The sequence below is a fragment of the Mastigoproctus giganteus genome, chromosome 1, assembly GCF_048544385.1.
Source record: "Mastigoproctus giganteus isolate SK-2022 chromosome 1, ASM4854438v1, whole genome shotgun sequence".
NCBI lineage: Eukaryota > Metazoa > Arthropoda > Arachnida > Uropygi > Thelyphonidae > Mastigoproctus > Mastigoproctus giganteus.
The window spans coordinates 28558654-28583558 of record NC_143575.1 but is presented as its reverse complement, the minus strand read 5'-3'; the positions used below and the strand labels follow the sequence as shown (position 1 = coordinate 28583558).

At 36.5% G+C, this 24905-nt stretch overlaps 1 protein-coding gene across 2 annotated transcripts in view; it reads right to left on the bottom strand.

The window, feature by feature from the left end:
* The window catches only part of LOC150090664 (peroxisomal ATPase PEX1-like), a 311554-nt gene that overhangs the window by 51358 nt on the left and 235291 nt on the right, over nucleotides 1–24905 (bottom strand). For both annotated transcript variants that reach the window (XM_090379348.1, XM_090379356.1), the window contains exons 15-16: nucleotides 22651–22715; nucleotides 3992–4051 (exon numbers count right to left, since the gene is read on the bottom strand). In XM_090379348.1, coding sequence (XP_090235474.1) covers nucleotides 3992–4051; nucleotides 22651–22715 — 125 coding nt within the window. The remainder of the gene's footprint in view (nucleotides 1–3991; nucleotides 4052–22650; nucleotides 22716–24905) is intronic.

Below are 24905 nucleotides of genomic sequence, written 5' to 3'. Positions count from 1 at the left end.
TACAGGTCTGGAGGCCTCATTTTAGGAAGGATGTAGATTTGCTTGAGCGTGTACAGAGAAGGGCAATAAGATTGGTGAGGGGAATGAAGGGATCCTCTTACCAAGAGAGGCTTAAGTTCTGCAAATTGCAGTGGCTGGAGACTAGGCACCTGTGCGGTGATCTGATTGAGGTGTATAAGGCCTTGAATGGGTTGAGCACGCTGAATTCTGATGGGATCCTTCCACTTGTTCAGATTACGAACCTAAGGGGGCATAAATTCAAATTAAGAAAAGACAGATGTAGAACAGATGTGCGGAAATTTGCCTTTAGCCAGCGGGTAGTTAATTGCTGGAACAAACTTCCACCTGTTGTGGAAGTTGATAGGTTAAATAAATTTAAGGAGGAACTGGACAGGCATTTGTAGGGAATGGTGTGATTTTTTTTTTTTTTTTTTTTGGTATTCTGTTGTTGTTATTTAGGAGCATTAGCAACTAAGGCCTCATTGCTCCGGGGATATGCGGTGGTCATTCCTAACCGTGCTGCATCCTCCATATTTGGTGGTCACGGGCTCAAACCCCGGTCTGATCAAGAAGCGTGTGCTTCTTGACACACTTCTTGATCAGACTTGCTGCTCCTGCCCACCTGTCTACGGAGGCGCCTTTTTTTTTTTTTTTGGCTGATGCTGCATAAGCTCATACACTTGCTTTCTTGCATCACATGCCACTACTACTACTATTTCAGTTTTTCTGAGCACATCAACAATTCATGTGCACATTGTGCTCTTTTCTTCTTTCGGTAAGGGGGTCAGAAGTCGGGGAGCTCATCTAGCAGACACTTTACTCATATGCAAGTGCTGATGTTCTCCACAGTTTCTACACTAGTTTGGAGCTCTGCAGCTGGTCCTTGGATATCAATATGGTGATTTACATGGCAATTATCAAATTTCAAAGGTTATAAATTTAACTCTAGGCTCCTTTTGAGAAGTTGCTATAGATTTATTTATTATTAATTCTCTACCTATTACACAATACAACATTTTCATATGCTGCTGTTCATTAAGTGCTTGTGAGATACAACCATGTTTTTGATATGGTCAGAAAGCATGGAAGGCTAATGACAATGGGGTTTCATACCTGTTTACAGGTGAACTGGCAAACATAATTGTAATATAACTACATTCTCTGCTAATTACTTGCATATTCCTATACTCCTTTCACAAACCACAATTAGCATCATAACAGTTAACAAAAACAATTTAAGAATAAACAAAACCACTGTTCTTGAAAGATAACATTTGCATATTACAGTTGAGGACAATGTAGAAAATCTCCATATAGCACAACACTGACCATATTAAAACTTCAACACAATGCTTACTAATTAACAGGGTATGTATCTATCATAATAATTATTTTATTATAGGACTGATACTTTTCATATTCTTATTATGAACTCAAATAATGAAAAATACTTGAACTAAATTCTGATATCAAAAAACATGCTGGAATTCATGTAAAATAAAAATGTATTTTTTATATTATCTTCACCGATGCCACAGAAGCCTAAGTAAACTGTAGCAATTGTGTATGTTCCCTCTTCCCAACTGTAAGCTCTAAGCTTTGAAAATACTTTAATTTTTTAACAGATATAATACATCATATAAACAATATAACTTATTAACTTAACAGTAATCAGTTATTGAATAATTAATATTATAATTAACTAAAGTTATGTTTCATACTATACTGCATTCCAAGTCAGTCAAACTTGGTTATAGTGTCATTGAGGGGACGGCAATATTTTTGACATTATAATAGAAATTGGAATTTTAAAATTAGAAAAAAATGTATAATAAAATTTAAAAATTTAATTATCAGATATAAAATACATACATATCACACAAAGCTATGACTCCAGTTATTAAATAATGTTTCAATTTCACATGTATTGTGCACACTTTGTATACATACATATATATTAAATCAATCTACACAAAGTTTTAAATTCCAAATAATCTGGCTGTTCATCATTGATCAGACTACTTATGGTCTACTTAAAGCATTTTAAGAGCCTTGTCAACATCAGAGCGTTCAGGTTTATATCAGTTCTTTTCATACAACTTGATAATTTAAGTTTGAATTCTGAACAGTGCACACTGTTTAGTTCAATAAGTTAAATTAAATAGCAAAAACACATTTCTTCTTCCCATTTTTAATTTCTCTAATAACCTTCATTTTATCCTCAATACATAAATATTTTCATTTACTGTCCATTGTAAAACCCCTGTGCTGTAAGGTGTAAAAAGCATATCTTAATGTTTGCAACAGAATGAATAAAACTGGAATCCAAAACAAACAATGTTATCAAACAGAACAAAAGAAAAATCTCAAAGCTGAAGTTTCTGGGAACTAAAACTATACAGCACTCATCTCAGTTCAAATAACTTAGTCATACTGTGAAAAAAGCTCAAAAGTTTCTCTTGTTCAGAAGGTATCAAATCAAATTCAGGCCTTTTCTTTCACATAGCTTGATAGAACACTGATCATAATATCTGAATTAATCTTGAGGACAAAATTAAGAGAAGTTTCTAGGAATATTTTAAATATGAGTTACAGCTTGTATTCTACATAGAATAGAATCATCAATACATAAATATTTTCATTTTCTGTCCATTGTAAAACCCCTGTACTGTAAGGTGTAAAAAGTATATCTTAATCTCTTAAGAGTTCTATGATAAAGTCGGACCATTCTTCATGTAGGAATGTTTCAAGATACTTGAACGATGAAGACAGAGGAAATTTGCTTCTCACTCTCCTTGCCAAATATGCCCATAGTGGCTCAATAATGTTTAAGTGTGATGATGGTGCAGGCCATGGCAAAAGCTGGCCTCAGTTTCATGCTTCTCAAACCAAGTTTGGACACATCTGGTTGTGTGTAGTGGAGCACTGTCATCTTGAAACATGGCATTGTTATGGGAAATGTTTACACTATGGATGAATATGGTCACTCAGAATATCAAGTAATCAGTGGAAGTAATTCACTCATTCAGGGTAATGAGAGGTCCTAAAGAATACCAAGGTATTGCTACCCAAACCATTGTTGATCCTCCTCCTTGTTTGAATGCTGGAACAAGACAGTCAGGATGGTACACTACCTTTAGCATTTGCCAAATGTAAACTCTCCCTGATGTTTGAAAAAGTGCGAATGATGATTTTTCTGAAAATCATGACAATTTTCAATCATCAAACATCCAGTTTTTATGCTCCTTACACTACTGCATCCTCTTTCCAGCATTACCATCAGTAACAAGTGGCATGGTAATAGTAGCTTTATGAAGTTTCCAATGAACTGTATTGATAGAAACTGGATTGCTGAGACTCACATTAAGTTCTGTAGTTATTTTTGAGAGAGTCATGTTTTTGGGCTACAATCCTTTTCAGTGTCCAGTGGCCTCTTTTAGTCAGGTTCAATTTTCTGCCAAAATTCGTCCTAGGTTTTGTTTTTCTATATTTAGTGAATTGAGGCATTTTTGATACAGTTGTTCTGGATACATTACACAAATCAACAGTTTTAGTCACCAATGGATGCCCCTGATAAATGTGCACAATTTGACCCTTCTGGAATTCAGACAGGTCAGTCATTTTTGTCATGTACCTTTTTATACCACCTCTAAATAAATATCAGCTTTTATTGCCCTTCTTTCATAGTATTACCAGCAAGAAACATAAAAAAAACCCATCGCTGAACGTTCATAAATATGTCATACATCCATTACAAGAACTACTACTTTCATATCAGATGTTTCCATTATTTTGTTCATCCTTTTATATAAACGGGGTTACATATCTGTAGATACACAACAGAGAATAAATAAATTCTTCATTAGGGTTAACAAAGTAACATATAATAAAGAAAAAGAAACATCAAGCATGAAAGTTGGGCTAAAAAAACTAAAACTACACAAATATAAATATGTATGTACATGTTTATATTTTGTGCAAACATACTAACCTTGGGGCAATGGCATCAAATTCATCAAAAAACAAAATACATGGTTTTGCACTATGTGCCCTATAAGAAACAAAATAATAATAATGCTAAATTAAAATTTCTGATGTTTTACAAAACTTTTATAAACAATTTTATATTTTTTTCTAAAAATTTTAATCAAGTTTATCATTTTATAAAATATTTTGGTAAAAAAATTAAATACAGTAGAGCATCAATTATCCAGAATAACTGAGGTCAGACCTCTTCCGGATAGCCAAATTTTCTGGATAACTAAAGTAAGGTAAGATTAAATAAAAAAAAATTATAAACCAATCTCGGAAAACAGAAACACCCATCCAGGCATTTTTATGATTTTTATACAAAACAGGAAAATTAGAAATATTTTTAAATGTTCTCGGTTTTTAAACTTACTGATAACAAGCAAGGACAATCTGGGCGTCCCAGTAGCATTTGAACACATAGCAACTGTAACTCGCACTTTCCTCATCTTAAAACCTGGTGCAGGCATTTATCTTTTAGTGGCTAGGGGTTTTTCTGGGTAATACTTTCCATAATAAGCTTGTCTGATTAACATTATAATCATTTTCTTTCTTGTAATTTGCTATAACTGAAGTGAGCTTACTTCTAAAGGACACCGCTGCCAATTCATTTGCAGAAAGTTTCTCTCCTTGAATATCCAGTTCACGTATACTGTGTCTCAGTTTAAAGTTTTTCAGCCAACCTTGTGCTTGCCTTAAGATCTTCATTACCTCTTAATTTTCGATTAAAATCCATTGGACCAAACACTGATTCACCTAAACTTCGCTTCTGGAGAAACCACAAATAAAGTGCACTCTCTAAAGTGACATTTTCAGGTTTCGACATAGTCTTTTTCTTCACTATCCATTTAACACCAAGGGCTTACATCCAGTGAGAATGAGCTTGGCACACCCAGGGCCCTGAGCTGGATATCATCACTCTTCTCTTTCTTGGTGATTCCCTTCTACCTCTCTCTCTCTCTCTCTCTCTCACACACACACTCACAGGGTAACTTGGGAATTTTTTTGGCTGGTGCAGCACAAGCCTCAGGCTTCCTTGCACCATATGGATAATAATATTCGGCACAAATTCTGTTATAGCACTGGAAATTTTCTTGATGTTGTAAATTGTTGAAGTCCCCACATTAAACTTTTTGGAGAGATTTGCTAAATTTTCACCTTTTCTAATTATATTAATAATTTCCACTTTTTGTTGCAATATTAAAACTACGCGTTTTCTTCTTGCACACATTTTACCATAAAAAATTGAGAAAATTAATAAATTGCACAGTTTCGGGCCGATATTATTCTTATCGAATCTGGAACTAAACTAATCTGAAATCACTCATTGTTTCTGAGAAAACCCAGTAGTGTCTGTGATATTTTTTGAAAGCACATTTCTGAAGGTCACACAGAATTCTAGAGGTCACAACCATAAAACTATAAAAACAACTTGCAGTTTTCAGTTTATTGGGCTTTTTGTTTGCACAATCTGTTATAAACGGGTAGTAACCTCGATCTTTTGCTTATTAGAATCAAAATTCAATTTGCAAAAGTGATCACTATACTACAGTTAATAAAAAAAAAGAAAGATCAGCCTTTCAAATTATTCCAGATAACTGATGTTCTACTGTACTTTAAGGGAAATTCAACACAGATTTTCATTAAAAAAAAAAAAAAAAGTAAGAAAAAATGTAAAAAAATAAAAAAAACTCACGAATTTTTAATTTATTTCTCATAAAATACAACATAAGATACAGAAATGAAAATGCTATTCATTTTTCAACATAATCTCTTACAAGAAATACATTTTTTTCATCTTTTCTTCCAAGCTGTGATGGCGCCTCTGTAGCCAGGTGGGCAGGAGTAGCAGTGCATAGCACACGCTTCTTGATCAGACCGGGGTTCGAGCCCGTGACCACCAAATACGGAGGATGCGGAAGGGTCAGGAAATGACCACCGCATATCCCCGGAGCAATATGGCCTTAGTTGCTAATGCTCCTAAAAACCAAATAACAACGTTGTTGTTGTTGTTTGGTTTTTAGGAGCATTAGCAACTAAGGCCATATTGCTCCGGGATATGCGGTGGTCATTCCTTAACCTTTCCGCATCCTCCGTATTTGGTGGTGACGGGCTCGAACCCCGGTCTAATCAAGAAGCGTGTGCTACGCACTGCTGCTCCTTCCCACCTGGCTACGGAGGCGCCCAAATAACAACAACAACCAAGCTGTGAAGGTCACTGTGATGGTTTGTCCAGAGGTGTGTTTAGCCCACTGGTGAATGGCTGAAGCAGCTGCTTGTCATCTAGAAAGATTTCTGCTAAAATGAACACCTTTCATCATTGGAAACAACCAAAACACACTAGGTGCAAGGTCAGGCTAATATTGAAGATGTGGGATAACCTTAATTTTGTTTTCTTTAAAAAAATTTTGCACTTTAGCAGCACAATGATGCAAAGCATTGTCCTGACAGAATCAAAGGAATGGGATCAGTCAACATGGATGTTTCTTATGAAATTCCAAGAGAAACCTTTTCTTCAGAATCTCTTCATGTGAGTTTCCCGTCACTGTAGTTCTCTTGGGAATACAATATGTAACGATTAGTCCATCAATATCCCAGAAAATAGTAATCATCATTTTCTCTGCACTTGCAACAACAACAGAACTTTTTTGGGTGGTGATGACTCGGCAGCTCCACTAGGCCGACTGATTCTTGGTTTCAGGACTGAACACTGGAATCCATGTCTCATCCATTGTTACAATTGAGGCGAAGAAACAATTCAATGAAACAGCTTGAGTCAGCATTGTTTCACACAACTTGATGTATGTCTTTTTGTTCCTGAGAACGCTACTCTGGAACCCACCTGGCTCAACCTGAGATCTTTGTGAAGAAGGGTATGTATTTTACCAACAGAAATGCCTGTAGATATTGCAATTTCATCCACTCTTGATCTCCTATTATTCAAAACAATTTCCTCCACCCAGCAGATGTTGGCCTCAGAACAAATGGTTCAATGTCTGGGTTGATGAGTTCTGTTTTTTACAAGACTCCCATCCTATATGAAGATTTTGCACCCAGCTGTGCACATTTTTCACTTCCATAACATTGTCAAGACAAACTTCCAACATTTTCTGATGAATTTCAATAGGAGCTTTCTCCATTAAATACAAATACCGGATAATTACATGTTCTCTTGATGACTGAAGACCACCATCTTAAGTATTACAAAGCTATGTTGTTTGGAGCACTGCAATCGATGCCATCCTTTGACAACACTCTAAACTTTCTACCATTTTTTAAGCAGTCACATAATATAGTTTATATGTATATTTTTTAAATTCAATTTGGAGACATAACTTGAAAGTACCTTGTACTTAACTGAAGGACAAGATGCTTTTCTGTCTGGTAATAACTATGTAACAGAATATCACATTACAGCAGTTAGTGCAGGAAAAAGACAAATCCTTTAAAGGTGAATTACCCCTGGCTTTCTGGTCATCAAGGGCTTGCACAACAATAGTGTTCATTTTTCTCATTGTATAATGAAGTGTATTTGTATACTCTGAATAAATAAATAAATTTCTATTTATATGAATGAAACAGGGACCGGAGGGACTGCAACTTCATCATAACTGTCTTGTTGCAGTAAATGTTGGTGAATGTTCTGCAGAAAGTACTTCATGTTCATTTAAAACTGCTACAAAATTGGGACCTCGAATAATAGCAAAATGTAGCAGGACATGCATCTATTAGCTTAATGATCTGGTTAATGTAAACAAAAGTTTTAAAAGGAAAAGACTCTATAACAGCATCAATCTTTCAACACTGTGAAGCTACAGGGCCTGTTCTTGAGTTGGGCAAAGTAACTATGCAGTACTTGCAATTAGTATTCAAAGGATCTGTTTTATTAAAACACAAGGAATAATAAAATAAATACATAAAAATTACAGCATATCTGATATCATAACAGGAGCAAAACGTTAGGTACAATTATAAACTTAAACATTAGCTTTTCAAAACGTGAAATAAAATACAGTAAAATATTGCATCCAACATTTATACAGCCCCAACAAAATAAAAATAAAATAAATCATTAGTATGTACTGAAATTTTGTTCTAATGATTATTTAGATTATTGTTAAAGAATCACTATATGTTCAAACAAGTGCCGCTGCATTTTTCTAACAAAAAGAAGTAATAATCTTCACTTTATTTTACTTAAATATTAGCATGAATTTTAGTATTCTTCCGGTATGATATTCACTTTTGATCTACATTCATTAATATTTTTTAATTGGAAAAGTTTAGCTGTAAAAAAAAAATAAATATATATATATATATATCTTTATAGTGCCATGTATGTCAAAAGACACCACTGCTGTGGTAACTTTTCATAGAGTTCCAGTTTCTTTCTTTTTGTGTTCCTTGCCACTTGACTGTAAATAGTGAATAACAAGACTGTTGTTTCTAATGGCGTTACCCCACTTGCCCTAATTCATATGCCTTAATAGCTTAAGCCCTATTTCCCACTTGCCCTAATCACATTTCTATTGTGTGTATGTAACTGTATCCTATTTTTTTGGAGTGATAAAAATATAAAAATGGACTTCAAAACATAATGAAAAAAAAAAAAAAACCCAAATATAACATCAAAATAATCAATTTATTTTCTTTATACAAATAATGTTTAAAATACAAAAACAAATGTCTTGATATCAAATAAAGAAATAAACACAGGTTTAAAATACAAATACACATTATTAAAGTGCATAGTATACTAATCATTTAGTGGAAGAAAGTAACCAACCGCTTGCACAAAAGTGTGTACATCGATATCCCTGTTTTGTCTATCTGCTATTAATTTTTTATTAATGCCCTCGTATTTACAGTTTTAATGAGGTGGAAGGTTCCAACATTACTAATCCTAGTATTCTCTTAAAAGTTGTTGTTTAGCTTCTCTTAGCTTGTTGTTTTTTTAAATGGGTAATCCGTCTTCCATATATTAACATGATGGTGCTCCACAAATCTATTTAAGGCATAATCCCCTTCCACATGATTTATTGTCCAAGGACCAAAATTAGCATGATGATTCCACAATGATGGCGGAAAGTGAGCAGTGGATCCAATCCAATTTGTTTTGAAGTATTTTATAAGCTCTCCACACTTTTCATATGAAGGATGTTCTGGCGGTGGACGTTCTCGAATGATTCCTTCCATTGACTTCACTAACTTTCTGACAATTTGTTCCTCGATGTATGCCAATCGTAATCCTAAAATGTTGTACTTTCTGCCAAATTGCTTGACTGAAATAAAATAAACAGCCCTTAACATCAGCATCAGAAAATGTTTCTTCTATGGATCTGACCAGTTGTTGTTTGGTTTTTTTTTTTTTTTTTAGGAGCATTAGCAACTAAGGCCATATTGTTCCAGGATATGCGGTGGTCATTCCCTGACCTTTCCACATCCTCCGTATTTGGTGGTGATGGGTTCGAACCCCGGTCTAATCAAGAAGCGTGTGCTACGCATTGCTGCTCCTTCCCCCCTGGCTACGGAGGCGCCTGGATCTGACCACAGCACTTTTGCAATCAACTTGGAATTCTCTTGGTTGAGTCCCGATTTGCAATGCCGGATAATTAATCAGAACATGCGACTGTAAGTTGATTTTGACTTATCTGGAAGAATATAAAGAAATGGAAACATATGGCCTCTATGCATACTACACAAGAATCCCAGATCCAGGATAAAAACTTGGCAGCAGCAGCATGGTCTGATGATAAGTATCAGTAAGATCCTGAACTAGCTGGCACACCAACTATAAATTATAATATTAATATTATTTATAATATAATAATAACCTTAATAAGTATTATCCCCCGCTGTAAAGAGCAAATGTCATGCTGATGTTTGGCTACTATTTGAACGAATTCTTAGGTTGAAAAAAGCAGATGGAAACACCTAGGGCATTCCCCTCACTTGCTCATCAACCTCCTGTAAAGGGTCATTAGAGTGAAAGGGATTGAAGGTATGCAATTATATACTTGCTTAGGGCAACTGAGAGTAGCACCCCCTTTACCAGTGGGACATGATTAGGGCAGGTCACTATTATGGTAAGCGTTCATAAGAGCATGTGATTATGGAAAGCATTCATTAGGACAAGTGACCATTAGTGCTTCTGAGATTAGGGCAAGCAAGACTAAACCATTTCTAATATTTTCCGATCTTATGCAACATTATGTCAATTACATTAGAATTAGGAATAAATTTTTAAAAGGTGCAATATAGCTGAAGCAGCTTTAGCATCACAAAACTACAAACAAACAACAAATTTTTAAAGTTTCCCACTGTAATTTATTCCCCCCCAAACTGATTGTTGGAGTAAAGGCACTGCATTGCCTGCTGTTATGTTTTTTTTTGCACAGCCAACAGATAGTTAATACTGCTCTTGAGTTAATGGACATAAGTCACAGGATTTATTATAAGCTCTCTTCTGCCAAATTAAACTCCCTCAACAATGTTTTGATGTTTTTAAGTTGTTTCGCAATGGAATTAATTTCATGAGACACCTGCACTTTTCATTTACTTCAAAGATAAGAATCAGATGGCAAGAGGCATAAAGAGTATGAAGAAAATCGAAAATATAAGTTTGATAAATTATTGCTCAGAATAACATATTATCTGAACAGATCAAACTGTTGCAATAATGCTGAGGGTGGGAGGAGGGCAACAGAAGCATCTAAGCTCTTGGAATATTTTCATATTCTTCATTTAATTGTGTTGCTGATTAACCATGATTAACTGTTAATAAAATGTCCCTCTTAGTCAACAAAGTAAGGTTACTTATGACACGGGGACTGCAACTCACATATAGCCTGAATTTCAATGTCTGATCATTAAAATATAAGAACTATTCCAATTTTTTTTTTTTTTTTTTTTTTTTTGACAAATCCTGATAGCAAAATAAGATTTTTGTCATCAAAATAAATGTTGAGCATCTAGAGGTATACATATTAGGTAATCACATCTTTACTGCACATTAACATATATGTGCAGTAAAGATCATGTTAAATCATCTGTCTACAAAATTTAACATGGTAAAGAAAAAATGCACCTATTTTATGTACAATGCTCTGCATTGATATGAGCTACAATTTCATTTATTAATTTGGTATTTTGTTTTGGTGTGACAAAACTTTATAAGAATTATAACATTACTACTGCAATATAATATCTTGTGAGATCTCAAAACTGTTTTTAAAAGTGATCTGTTAGGAGGGCATTCTATAACAAAGTGAAATGTGGCCATTACCTTTAACATGTTGAATCTTTCACCAAGACAAGTCAAAAGTAAAAATTAAAATAATACTCTAAAATAAAAGCATTTTCACAAGTTATAAACATCATTGCAGCAACATAACATGAAACATGCATGTAAAACATCAATGGAATATAACACATTTTATAATGAACAATGCCCTTAGGATTCCTATTATATTACAGTATACTTTATTTAGCATCATAGTGTATTTCATTTATTTTATTAATTAACATCAGATAGCTTATGGCAGAAAAATTACATGTAAGAAACTTAATACTGTGTTACCATCATCTGTGACTATACTGTAGAGTTAGAATTATACAGATAAAATATAGTACTACTGAAAAGCCAGAGTTTAGATAACCATGTACTAACTGTATATCTAATTATTCAGAGCTTCTGCCTAACTAACCTGGACTGAAGATCATAATAGTTATATTTTCAGACAAGTCAAAAGTGTAAAGTTTTTTCTTTAATAATCTTAATTTACTAAATACAGTCGATCTTGGTTATAACGAGCGTCAAGGGACCAACAAAATTTCCTTGTTATAACCATTGCTATATCAGTGATAACAGAGATGGGGAACCCTTGGGGCAGATAAACAATGAACACTATATCAGTGACGAGTTAAATCTACCTCCTATTTTTTTTTTTTTTTTAATTCTCAATAACTTGATAAAAAGATATTCAAAAAAACAAAAGAAATATTAGAGAGAAAAAAACAACATAAGTATATACCTACATATTATTTGTATAAACTTATATGCTTGTATAAAAAACAATACACTTAATATTAAACAATTTATTTGTCTGTAATTTTAAAACTGTACACTTAATACTAAACACAATTTATTTCTAGGTGGTAGATGACTCATCAACCAGTGCATACCACCACTCTGCTTATTGGAGGCTTGAAGTGGTGGAACCCATGTTTAGTCTACAGAGCTAAGTTCCAGTCAACCCATCCCTATCTCTTCCATCATGCAGTATGATTGATGACTTTTGAGGTTATGATGAACATCGTGGTGAGATCCAATATTCCTTACATTTCTACGGTACAGTTCTAAAACGGTGTTCGCAGGCTGGCTGCTAGTTAGTAAACCGGACCGAACCTATTGGTAACTCTCTACGAGGATTCTAGATCCTCCATTCTGCCAAATAGTGACTGGAGGGAGTGCGAGTAGTGTGTATGTGGGGGGCATTGTCGAGGCCACGTTATGTCAAGGATCTGGGTATATTCTTACCATGTGTATGCAATATCCAAAAATTTCATTACTTCATACAGCATGTACCCCCCCCCAACACTTTTCCTTACTATTGAGTACACCATGAATTGTCAAACTAATAGAGTAAGCTTATCTGCGAAAAGACCTAAACCTCCCAAACACTTCCTAGTTGATTTCACAAATATATGTGGTCTCAATTCTAATCTCAAAGTTGTCCATTTCCACTTGCAGTCTGCCAAACCCCATGTACTTTTCCTGACAGAATCTCAGTTACCTGTTGATTCAAATACTGCTCATCTCAGTTGCCCAAATTATTCGCTGTATGATTCCTTTCGCCTCAAAGGTAGTACTTGTGCATATGTCTGTTCTGATATTCCCTGTAAGAGACTTGGTAATTTGGAATCTCCTCTATTCGACCTTCACAAGCTTAAAATCTTTCTATCTCATTGTGTCAAATTCATCTGTTGTCTCTACCGTTCTCCCAACTCCACTAATCACTTGGAGCTCTTTGACTTTCTCCAGTCCAACTTTTCTAACAGTGAAGTAATTTTCCTTGGTGATTTTAATGTTCACAACTCCAGCTGGCTTCCGTTTTCTAGTCACACCGACCCAGCTGGTCGAGATGCTGAGGCTTTTGCAATTTCTAATGACCTCGCACAGATTGTTCATTTACCTACAAGAATACTGGACAATCCTAACCATACAGCCAACACACCTGATCTTTTTCTCACAAACAACCCTTCTAAGTACACGGTTGAAGTGAGTGGTCCTTTAGGCACCTCAGATCACAACTTGGTGATTGTCTTTTCTCCAATAGAGCCTTTATCTCATGGCCATTCCCAACCTTGTATTGTTTGGCATTACAAGAATGCAAAATGGGATGACCTGCGAGATTTCTTTTGTTCTTTTCCTTGGTTGGATTACTGTTTCAAAACTTCTGATGTCAACGTTTGCTCAGATCGTGTCAGTGAAATTATTCTTGTAGGAATGGAATCCTTTATTCCACTTTAAAATCTCGTCCTCTATCTAAACCTTGGTTTTCCAATAAATGTGCTAAGGCTGTTCAAGAGAAGAACATTGCATATTGTAATTGGATTGTTTCCAATTCTTCAGTTTCATTTTCTTTCTACACCAAAGCTCGCAACAATCGTAAAGTGGTCATCAATCAGCCCAAACTAGACTTTGAACAGGCTAAGGGTAGAAAACTCGCTTCTTGCGCAAGTTTTCTACTCTTAGGATAAAGTGGACCCTGCTAGCATCCCAGTTTTCTTCTAACTCATGTATTAATGATCTTGGTAAAACACCTCGCACCATTCCCAACAAGCTCCATTCAATGCCTCCTGTGGTCTTCCGTTAAAAGGATGTCAGAAGGATTTTGACGAATCTTGATGCCAAGAAAGCGCCAGGTCCTGATGGTATTTCTCCACTTGTTCTCAAAACTTGTGCTCCTGAACTTACTCCTATTCTTTGCCACCTTTTTTTCACTTTCTTATTCCAAAAGTGTTTTTCATTCTGCTTGGAAATTTCCTCATATCCAGTCAGTTCCTAAAAAGAGTGACAAGTCTCTCTCATCCAATTATCATCCCATTGCAATTACTTCTACTCTTTCTAAAGTAATGGAGTAATCAATTAACTGCCAACTCTTAAACTACCTAGAAACCTTCCGTCTGATCAACGATCACCAGTATGGATTCTGTCAGTATCGATCCACTGGTGATATTCTGGCTTATGTTACTTCAATGGAAAGATCTGGTGAAACACAAGCAGTTGCTCTTGACATCTCAAAGGCTTTTGATCGTGTTTGGCATAAAAGTCTTCTAAACAAGCTTCCATCTTATGGTTTGCCAATTGTTTTTTGTAATTGGTTATCCAGTTTTCTCTCTGATTCCCAACACTCTTTTCCTCTTGTATATTAATGACCTTCTTCTATTGACTGGAAACCCTATCCATAGTTTTGCTGATGATAGCACATTGCATTCCACTTTCCATTTTGAGAAACCTTGCCCTGCTCAATCAGCTTCAACTTCTTGAAAATCTGCTACCAATTCCTTAAATGGCAATCTGCAGGTAATTCTCCAGTGGGGCAAAGACAACTTGGTTGATTTCAATCTTTCTAAAACTCAGTCTTGTCTTATATCTCGCAAAAAGGATTCTTCTGCTCCCATGCTTATCTTTGGTGACACTCCGATTTCTAGGCAAAATGATACATCCCTTTTGGGGATTACCCTGACTTCTAATCTCTCCTGGCACAAGCACATTACAAATATTGCTTCCTCTCCATCTAAAAAACATGGTTTTCTCTTTCGCTCTCGGTGTTACTTTTCTTCCAAACAGCTGTTCACTCTATACAAATCGCAAATCCGCCCTTACCATGGAGTATTGTTCAGACATCTGGGGCGGTGCCCCCAAAACCTCTCTCTCAGGCTTCTAGAAGAGGGCAGTTAGGTTAATTAATGATTCATCTCTATCAGAGTCTCTCCACTCTCTGTCTCATAGACGTACTGTTTCTGCTGCATGCCTTTTTCAACAAATACTTCCATGGGCACTGTTTTTCTGATGGCTTGTATAATTCCCACTCTCTCTTTCAAAACAGTTCAAACACATGCTGCCACCAGGCAACATCCATTTACTGTCCAACATCAAACTCACAGAACCAACTTTTCATCATTTATTCATTCAACTGCCGTTTTCTAGAACAACCTTCCTTCACACGTATTCCCTGAAAATTACAGTCTACAGAAGTTAAAGTCTAATGTCAACAAATATCTTCTTTCATCTTCTCAACCTCCAACCCAAGCACAGTACTAAGTACTATAGGTTCTAATACCTCTTGTGTTTGGGGTTTTCATAAAAAAAAAATCTTTAATAATAAACACAATTTCAATTAGCATTAGTAGAGGCATATGATGCAAGAAAGCAAGCTTATTCAGCATCAGCCAAAAAAAAAAAAAAAAAACAACAACCACTACTCCCATTTCACCCCTCAATTCGTTCGAAATACCTGTCCAGCTGAGCCTTAAATTTGTTTAGGCTATCAACTTCAACAACAAGCGATGGAAGTCTATTCCACAAACCAACTGCCCGCTGGCTAAAGGCGAATTTCCGCACATCTATCCGACATCCGTCCTTCCTCAATTTGAATTTATGCCCTCTCAGGTGATTATTCTGAGCAAGAGGAAGAATTCCATCGGCATTGAGCATGCTCAAGCCATTCAAAGCCTTGTACACCTCTATCAGATCACCTCGGCGATGCCTAGTCTCCAGGCTCTGTAATTTGCAAAACTTAAGCCTTTCTTCGTAAGAGCAACCCTTTGTTCCATTCACTAATCTTGTTGCCCTTCTCTGTACTCGTTCCAGCAGCTCTACATCCTTCTTGAAATGAGGCCTCCAGACCTGTATACAGTACTCAAGGTGTGGCCTGACCAATGCCTTATACAAGGGAATAATCACATCCCTGTCCCTGCTAGAAAAATTCCTGTATATCATTGACAAGACACCATGAGCTACTCTTGCAGCTCGTCTGCACTGCTCAGAGAACTTCATATCTGCCTGCACAATTACCCCCAGGTCCTTTTCATTCTCTACCACTGTCAGCGTAGTACCACAGAGTTGATACGTTGATCTGGGGTTACTGTTTCCCATATGTAGTACTTTACATTTGTCAATGTTAAACTTCATTTGCCACCTCTCAGCCCATCTGCTCAACCTTTCCAGATCCTGTTGCAGCAGCATAGTATCAGTAGTGTCCTTAACAACCCTGCCAACCTTTGTATCGTCTGCAAACTTGGACATTAAGCCTGATACACCATCATCAATATCATTTATAAATACAGAAAACAACAATGGACCCAACACTGAACCCTGAGGAACTCCACTAATAACATTAGTCCACGTTGAGCAGTGTCCATTGATTACCACTCTCTGTCTTCTGCCACTCAACCATCCCTTTATCCATAGCAGCAATTTGCCTCGAATGCCACACTTCTCCAATTTGTGCAGCAGTCTTCCATGCGCAACAGTATCAAAAGCCTTTCTAAGATCCAAATATATAATATCAAAGTTATTCCCTGCATCCAGTTCTTTTGTGACTACATCATAGTATCCAATCAAATTGGTCAGACAAGACCTGCCCTTAACAAACCCATGCTGTGTCTGAGCTATAACTGAATTCTTGTCCAGATGATCCTGCAGTGCTTCTTTAACCAGTGCCTCCATTAATTTTCCTGGAACCGAAGTTAAACTAACAGGTCTATAATTACTTGTGTCAGCCTTTGATCCTCCTTTGTGAATTGGGGTTACATTTGCACATCTCCAGTCCATGGGTACCTCCCCTGAGTCCAAAGAAGCTCTCATAATTATGGCTAGGGGTTTGCTTACTTCCTTTGCTGCCTCCTTTAATATAACTGGATAGATCCCATCCACCCCGGGTGCCTTTTTTATGTTTATCCTCAACAATTTCTCCTCCACTTTCCTCTCAGTTATTAGAAAATCATCTAGCTCACTGCCAATGTTTACTTCACCTACGACATTCCCCTTCCTGAATAACTCCTCATGTGTGAATGTAGATGCAAAATACTCGTTTAGATTGTTAGCCACCTGAGCTGGATCCTCAACTGTTGAACCATCAACATCCAGTGGACCAATCTGATTCATCCCTTTCCTTCTTGAGTTTAAATAGGTAAAGAACTCTTTTCTGTTTTTCTTTGCATCCTTTGCAAGGATTTCTCATAATCTGCCTTTGCCTGCCTAATCTCCTTTGTGACTTGGTTACAGACCAACTTATATCTATCATAGGCTTCCACGTCACCCATTAATTTGTATGTATCCCATGCATTTTTCTTCTCTGCCATATGTCTCATTAGTTCATCTGACAACCATTTAGGCCTGAACCTTGAACAATATTTCTTGGTTGGTATGTAAAGCCTGGTAGCTTCCAAGATTAGTTCCTTGAATGCTTCCCATTTTGAATTTGCTGTTGGTAACATCATCAGTTGGTCCCACTGTATAGAATTTAAATACTGTCTCAGACCAGCATAGTCGCCTTTACGAAAGCAAAAACCCTTCCCTTTACCTCTGATGGTAGTTACCTCCTTGAGTAAATCCCACTTCAGCACAGTGTGCTGAAGTGGGTCTTTATTTATTAGTCTTTATTTATTAATCTTAAAATTGATGTTTGTTTTAAAGATTTCACTTTGATATTTCTTAAGTTTCTCCTTAAAACACTCAACATGTTGAAAGTCTCATTACTTTATATAATTTATAATTTGATAATTTATATGCATGGGATGCATATAAATTATCAAGCGACTCAGAAGCCTATGGCAGATATAAGTTAATCTGTAATCAGGTCACAAAGGAGGTTCGGCAGGTGAAGGCAGATTACGAGAAATCCTTGGCAAAAGATGCTAAGAAAAATAGCAAGGTTTCTTTACTTATATAAACTCTAAAAGGAAGGGTATGAATTTGATTGGTCCACTTGACATCGATGGTTCGACTGTTGATGATCCTGCTCAGATAGCAAACAAACTGAATGAGTATTTTGCATCTACATTCACACGTGAGGAATTAAGGTTTGAAAATGGCAAAAGGTTATCAAATTGTAGCAAGATACTTAATGATTTTGTAATAACTAAGAGCAAAGTGGAAGAGAAATTGTTGAAGTTAAACGTAAGAAAAACACCTGGGGTGGATGGGATCTATCAAGTTATATTAAAGGAGGCGGCAAAGCAATTAAGCAAACCCTTAGCAATAATTATGAGAGCATCCTTGGACTCAGGGGAGGTTCCAACGGACTGGAGATGTGCAAATGTATCCCCAATTCACAAAGGGGGATCGAAGGGTGACACGAGTAATTACAGACCAGTTAGTAACTTCTGTTCCGGGTAAAATAATGGAGTCACTGGTTAAAGATGCATTGCAGGATCATCTAGACAAGACTGCAGCAATAATTCAGACACAGCATGGGTTTGTTAAGGGAAAGTCTTGTCTGACAAATTTGATAGGATATTATGATGTGGTTACAAAGGAACTGAATGCAAAAAATAATTTTGATATCATATATTTGTATTTCAGGAAAGCTTTTGACACTGTTGCACATGGAAGACTATTGTACAAATTGGAGCAGAATGGTATTAAGGGTAAGTTGCTACAATGGATAAAAGGATGGTTAAGTGCTAGAAGACAGAGGGTAGTAATCAATGGGTGCTGCTCTTCTTGGACTAATGTTATTAGTGGAGTCCCACAGGGTTCGGTGTTAGGTCCACTGTTGTTTGGTATATTTATCAATGATATTGATGAAGGTATATCAGGCTTAATGTCGAAGTTTGCAGATGATATAAAGGTTGGCAGGGTTGTTAATGACAGTAATGGCAGTGTGCTGCTGCAACAGGATCTAGATAATTTGGGCACATGGGCTAAGAAGTGGCAACTGAAGTTTAACCTTGACAAATGCAAAGTACTACATATGGGTAGAAGTAACCCCAGAGAAACGTACCAACTGTGTGGTACTACACTTAAGGTGGTAGAAAATGAAAAAAGACCTGGGAGTAATTGTGCAGGCAGATATGAAGTTTTCTGAGCAATGCAGACAGGCTGCCAGGGCAGGTCATGGGGTTTTGTCAATGATATATAGGAATTTTGCTAGCAGGGAAAAGGAGGTGATTATCCCTCTGTATAAGGCAATGGTCAGGCCACGCCTTGAGTACTGCGTACAGGTCTGGAGGCCTCATTTTAGGAAGGATGTAGATTTACTTGAGCATGTACAGAGAAGGGCAACAAGATTGGTGAGGGGAACGAAGGGATCCTCTTATCAAGAAATACTCAAGTTCTACAAATTGCACCTGGAGAGTAGGCATCTGCGAAGTGATCTGATTGAGGTGTATAAAGCCTTGAATGGGTTGAGCACGCTGAATTCTGATGGGATCCTTCCACTTGTTCAGATTATGAACCTAAGGGGGCATAAATTCAAATTAAGAAAAGACAGATATAGAATAGATGTGCGGAAATTTGCCTTTAGCCAACGGGTGGTTAATTACTGGAACAAACTTCCATCTGACGTTGTGGAAGTTGATAGGTTGAATAAATTTAAGGAGGAACTGGACAGGCATTTGGAGGGAATGGTGTGATTTTTTTTTTTTTTTTTTGGCTGATGCTGCATAAGCTCATACATTTGCTTTCTTGCGTCACATGCCACCACTACTACTACTAGTAGCCTCAGTCCCTTTCAAAGAAATTGACTAATGTGTCCATTGCACCTTGAGCTTGTGAGATTGTCGGCACTGATTTTGATTCACTTTCAATTGTCATTATATCATCATCACAATCATCGTCTTTGTTGAGCATGGCAACTACAATGTCATTTTCTGTAGGAGGACTACTAGTTAATAAATTGTTATCGACTTGTACAAATTCATCTATTTTATCTGTATTAAAACCTACAATGTTGTTACATAGTAACCATTGGGATAATGGTAAGTTGTTTACTTCGTTTCCTTCTTCTTCATCTACAATTGAAATTTCATTTGAATTTAATTTCGAATTCTTGAAGCAATTTGATATGATTGTCTAAGTAATATTGTTATATGCATCATTCAATAAATTTATAGCATCCAATATCGATATAGACGCGGTAAGTTTCTGTTCTCTTTGGCTGATCAGATTTAAAACTAGAAATCTTTTATAAAATCTTTTCAAACTCTTGATTACACCTATGTCCATTGGTTGTAAAATTGACGTTGCACTGGGAGGCAGATACACTAGCTTAACGTTGGATAAATTTTGAATCTGGGGATGTGCAGGACAGTTATCAACAAACAAAATATATTTCTTCTTTTTGAATAGCTCCTAATTCCAATCATTTACATAATCCTGAAAATTATCTGAAGTTATCCAAGCGTTCTTGTTTGCAGTGTAATCCACAGGAAGTTTCCTTACGTTTTTGAAACACTGAGGTTTTAATGATTTTCTGACAGCAAACAGTTTTTTTTTTTTTAATCAGTTCCTGTCATATTTGCGCATACAAGCGCCGTCAGCGAGCCTTTGATTTTTTCTACCAACACATTTTCCCCCTTTGAATTTAAATGTATTGTCAGGTGTCAAATTATAAAAAAGCCCTGATTCGTCGGCATTGTAGCCGGCATGTGATGCAAGAAAGCAAGCATATGAGATTATGTAGCATCAGTCAAAAAAAAAAAAAAAAAAAAAACCCCAATTTCACACAACCACTCCCTCTAAAAGTTTGTCCAGTTCCTCATTGAATTAATTCATTTATGCTATCAACTTACATGACAGGTGGAAGTTTGTTACAGCAATTAACCGCCCACTGGCTAAAGGCAAATTTCCACACATCTATTCTACAACTTTCTTTCCTCAATTTGAATTTATGCCCCTCAGGTTCATAATCTGAGCAAGCGGAAGAATCCCATCAGAATTCAGCGTGCTCAACCCATTTAATGCCTTATACCTTGCAGGTGCCTATTCTCCAGCTGCTGCAATTTGCAGAACTTTCTTGGTAAGAGAATCCCTTCGCTTCCCTCACCAATCTTGTTGCCCTTCTCTGTATACACTCAAGCAACTCTACATCCTTCCTAAAATGAGCCCTTCAGACCTGTATGCAGTACTCAAGGCCACGCCTTGAGTACTGCATACAGGTCTTATACAAAGGGATAATCACCTCCTTTTCCCTGCTAGCAAAATTCCTGTATATCACTGACAATGCCTCATAACCTGCACGGGCAGCATTGCTCAGAAAACTTCATATCTGACTGCACAATCACACCCAGGTCTTTTTCATTTTCTACTGCCCTAAGTGCAGTACCACACAATTGGTACATTCCTCTGCGGTTACTGACAAATGTCAGTAACCGCAGAGGAATGTACCAATTGTAGGAATGTGTGTAGGAATGTACCGATTTGTCAATACATGGGGTTACTGACAAATGTCAGTAACCCCATGTATTGACAAATGCGGTACTCTGAATTTGTCAATGTTAAACTTCAGTTGCCCATCTGACCAAATTTTCTATATCCTGTTGCAGTAGCACAACTGTTGCAGATGTCTTCGTCACTGAAATCTTTCCTAATTTCTGCTCAAACACAGTCAATCCATTTATTTGCCATTATTGTATTTGCAGATTGAGATTCTCCACTAATTTTTGCATAAACAATGTTATGTTAGTTTTTAAATCGATCCAGCCAACCATTGTTAACATACAAAACCGCCGCATCCCAATTTTCCGCTTGAGCTTTCAAGATCGGACCATCTATTGAAAATCCAGCACTTCTTTGTGTGGCAAACCATTGAAGTAATGCTTTATCAACATTTGTAACCTCGCACTTTCTAAATTTTTTTTTCAGCTATGTTCTTTTCCCGTGCCAATATGTAAACATTTTTATTCTTCTACAATGTTGATACACTGGAAGAGGACAAAGAAAACTTTTTACACACTTCAACATTTTTTGCACCACATTCTAACTCACGAATAATTTTGACTTTTTTGCAAATTGAGAGACACTTTCTTTTGTTAATAGACATGTTTCCAAAAGAAGGGTTCGTTTCTAACTGATTTTATTTTAAAATGATAAAGTTATCTGCATGCAAAGTTCTCAGAAGCCCGAAATGCATACAAAGTTCTTAGAAGTCCCGAAATAAATTTATGGTTCAGCGAATACAAGACAATCTGTAAATAAGGGTAATGCGACAAGCGGAACGCCAATGCATTATTGTATAGACCCAGTACCCCGAAGGACAAGGTCATCAACCGGCTGCTAATCCGATGCAGGTGGTCATAAAACTAAGTCGTCTCTTTATTTTCGTCTCTTCCAAGAATTGGAAAAGACGGTTTTTCAATTACCCAAGCAATTAAGAATACTTGGAGAGTTATCAAAATTTGTTCGGTATATCTGTGCAGTACGCTCGTTATAACAGTGAGTGATTGTATCAGAATATGCGTAAATTAAAATCATTATGGCTTTTTGCTCATTACAACCATGATCTCATTATAACCAAGTTCGACTGTATACCATATTCATTTATGAAAAAATTATTGAATTAAAATAAATGAAAGCAAAAAAAAAAAAAAAAAAAAAAATGAAATACAAACTTCATAAACACATCTCTTATAGCTTGTTCACTTGCTCCAATGTATTTTGATAACAATTCTGGACCCTAATGCAAAAGACAAAAGTAGTTGCAGTACATGGAAAATTGCATTATTTTTTATAAACATCTCTCTATTTACATTTATATTTATGTATGTAATCATGTACACAATGCACACTTATCAGGAACATCACAAATTGACATGCAAATAGACTGATGTGTAATGTGACTTTGACACGTAACTCAAGCTATACATCCCTTGTAACTTGGAGTATCCATAGCAATCATGGAGAAGACATTGTAGTTGGCACAGTGGCCAAACAATGTTACTTCTACATCTTTGATTGTATAGTAGTAGTGGCATGTGATGCAAGAAAGCAAGTGTATGAGCTTATGCAGCATCAGCCAAAAAAAAAAAAATCACACAACCATTCCCTCTAAATGTTTGTCTGGTTCCTCCTTAAATTTATTTAACCTATCAACTTCCACAACGACAGATGGAAGTTTGTTCCGGCAGTTAGTATTAGTAATGGCCGCATGGTGCAAGAAAGCCCATGGCTTATGTTGCACTAGCCAAAAAAAAAAAAACAAACAAAAAAAAAACCTAATAATAAAAAAAAAAAGGAAATTAAACCTATCATCCTATGCATTTCCCTCACCCGAAGGTACTATTCAGATGACCTTTGAATTTCCCCAAACTGTCAGCCTCTACCACCCATGTAGGCAACTTATTCCAGTAATTTATAACTCGCTGGCTAAAATAAAACTTCCTGCAGTCCAATCTAAACATCTCCCCCTGTAACTTGAATTTATGTCCCCTAGTTCCAGCATCATTTATATAATCTTGAAAATTTTGTCCTCATTCATTTTACTGATGCCTCTCAGAGCCTTAAACACGTCAATAAAATCTCCCCTAAGGCATCTAGTTTAAAAACTCCCTTTTGCCGATCAAACCAGGCGAGTTACCTGTATTTGCACCCTTTCAAGAAGCCCAGTGTCTTTCTTTAGGTGCGGTCTCCATACTTGAACACAGTATTCCAAGTGTGGTCTAACAAACGCCTTATATGGGATTATCAAGTCCCTATCTCTACTTGCAAAAGTTCGATAGATCATCGACAGGACACCATGAGCCTTCCTTGCAACCTGTTTACAATGCTCAGAGAACTTAAAGTCTGACTGTATCTTAACACACAAGTTCCTTTCCTCCACTACCGGCTTTAGTTCAACTCTACCAAGTGTATAAGTTATTTTGGTGTTACCTCCCCAGGTGCAATACCTTACACTTTGCTGGATTAAAGCATAGCTGCCATTTTTCTGACCATCCCTTAAGTCTGTCTAGGTCTCTCTGAAGAAGCTCAGCTTGACAGTTATCATTAACTACTCTACCAATTTTAACATCATCTGCAAATTTAGACATCACGGCCTCTATCTATGTCGTTTATGAAAATTAAAAACAATAGTGGTCCTAATACTGATCCTTGGGGAACCCCACTTCTTACATCAACCCAATCTGAGTAATAGCCATTTATCACAACCCTCTGCCTCCTGCCCTGAAGCCATCCTGCTATCCATTTAAGGATTTTCCCAGTGATTCCAACCTGTTCTAACTTATAAAGCAACCGCTGATGTGGGACAGTCAAAATATTTGCTGAAATCTAAATAAACAATTTCGAAATTATTTCCTAAATCCAGCTCATGAGTGATCCTTTCAAAATAGCGAATCAGATTTGTTAAACATGATTTTCCCTTTTGTAAATTTGAATTGAGAATTTCAATTCTATCCAAATGATCCTGAATTCCACCCTTGATCATTGCTCCCACGATTTTCCCTACCACTGAAGTCAGACTGACAGGTCGATAATTTCCCACTTCACTCTTAGAACCACCCTTATGTATGGGAGATACATTGGCACTCTTCCAATCCAACGGAATGTCCCTAGAGGCTAGTGTTGCTCACATAATTAGCCTCAATGGTTCAATGCACTCACCTGCCGCCTCCCTTAAGATTATAGGGTATATTCCATCAACTGCAGGAGCCTTACTAGCTTGTAGGCTCGAAAGTTTTTTCATTACATAATCTTGCAAAATTTCAATATCTTTAATTACATATTTTTCAACTTTGCTCTCACAAAATTTCCCACTGCCACAAAAGGTTTTTCACCTGTAAATATCGATGCAAAATAACTGTTGAGTTCATCTGCAATGGCAGCTGCTGGTGTATTTAATACTATCCCCTTTCCCTTACGTAACGGTCCG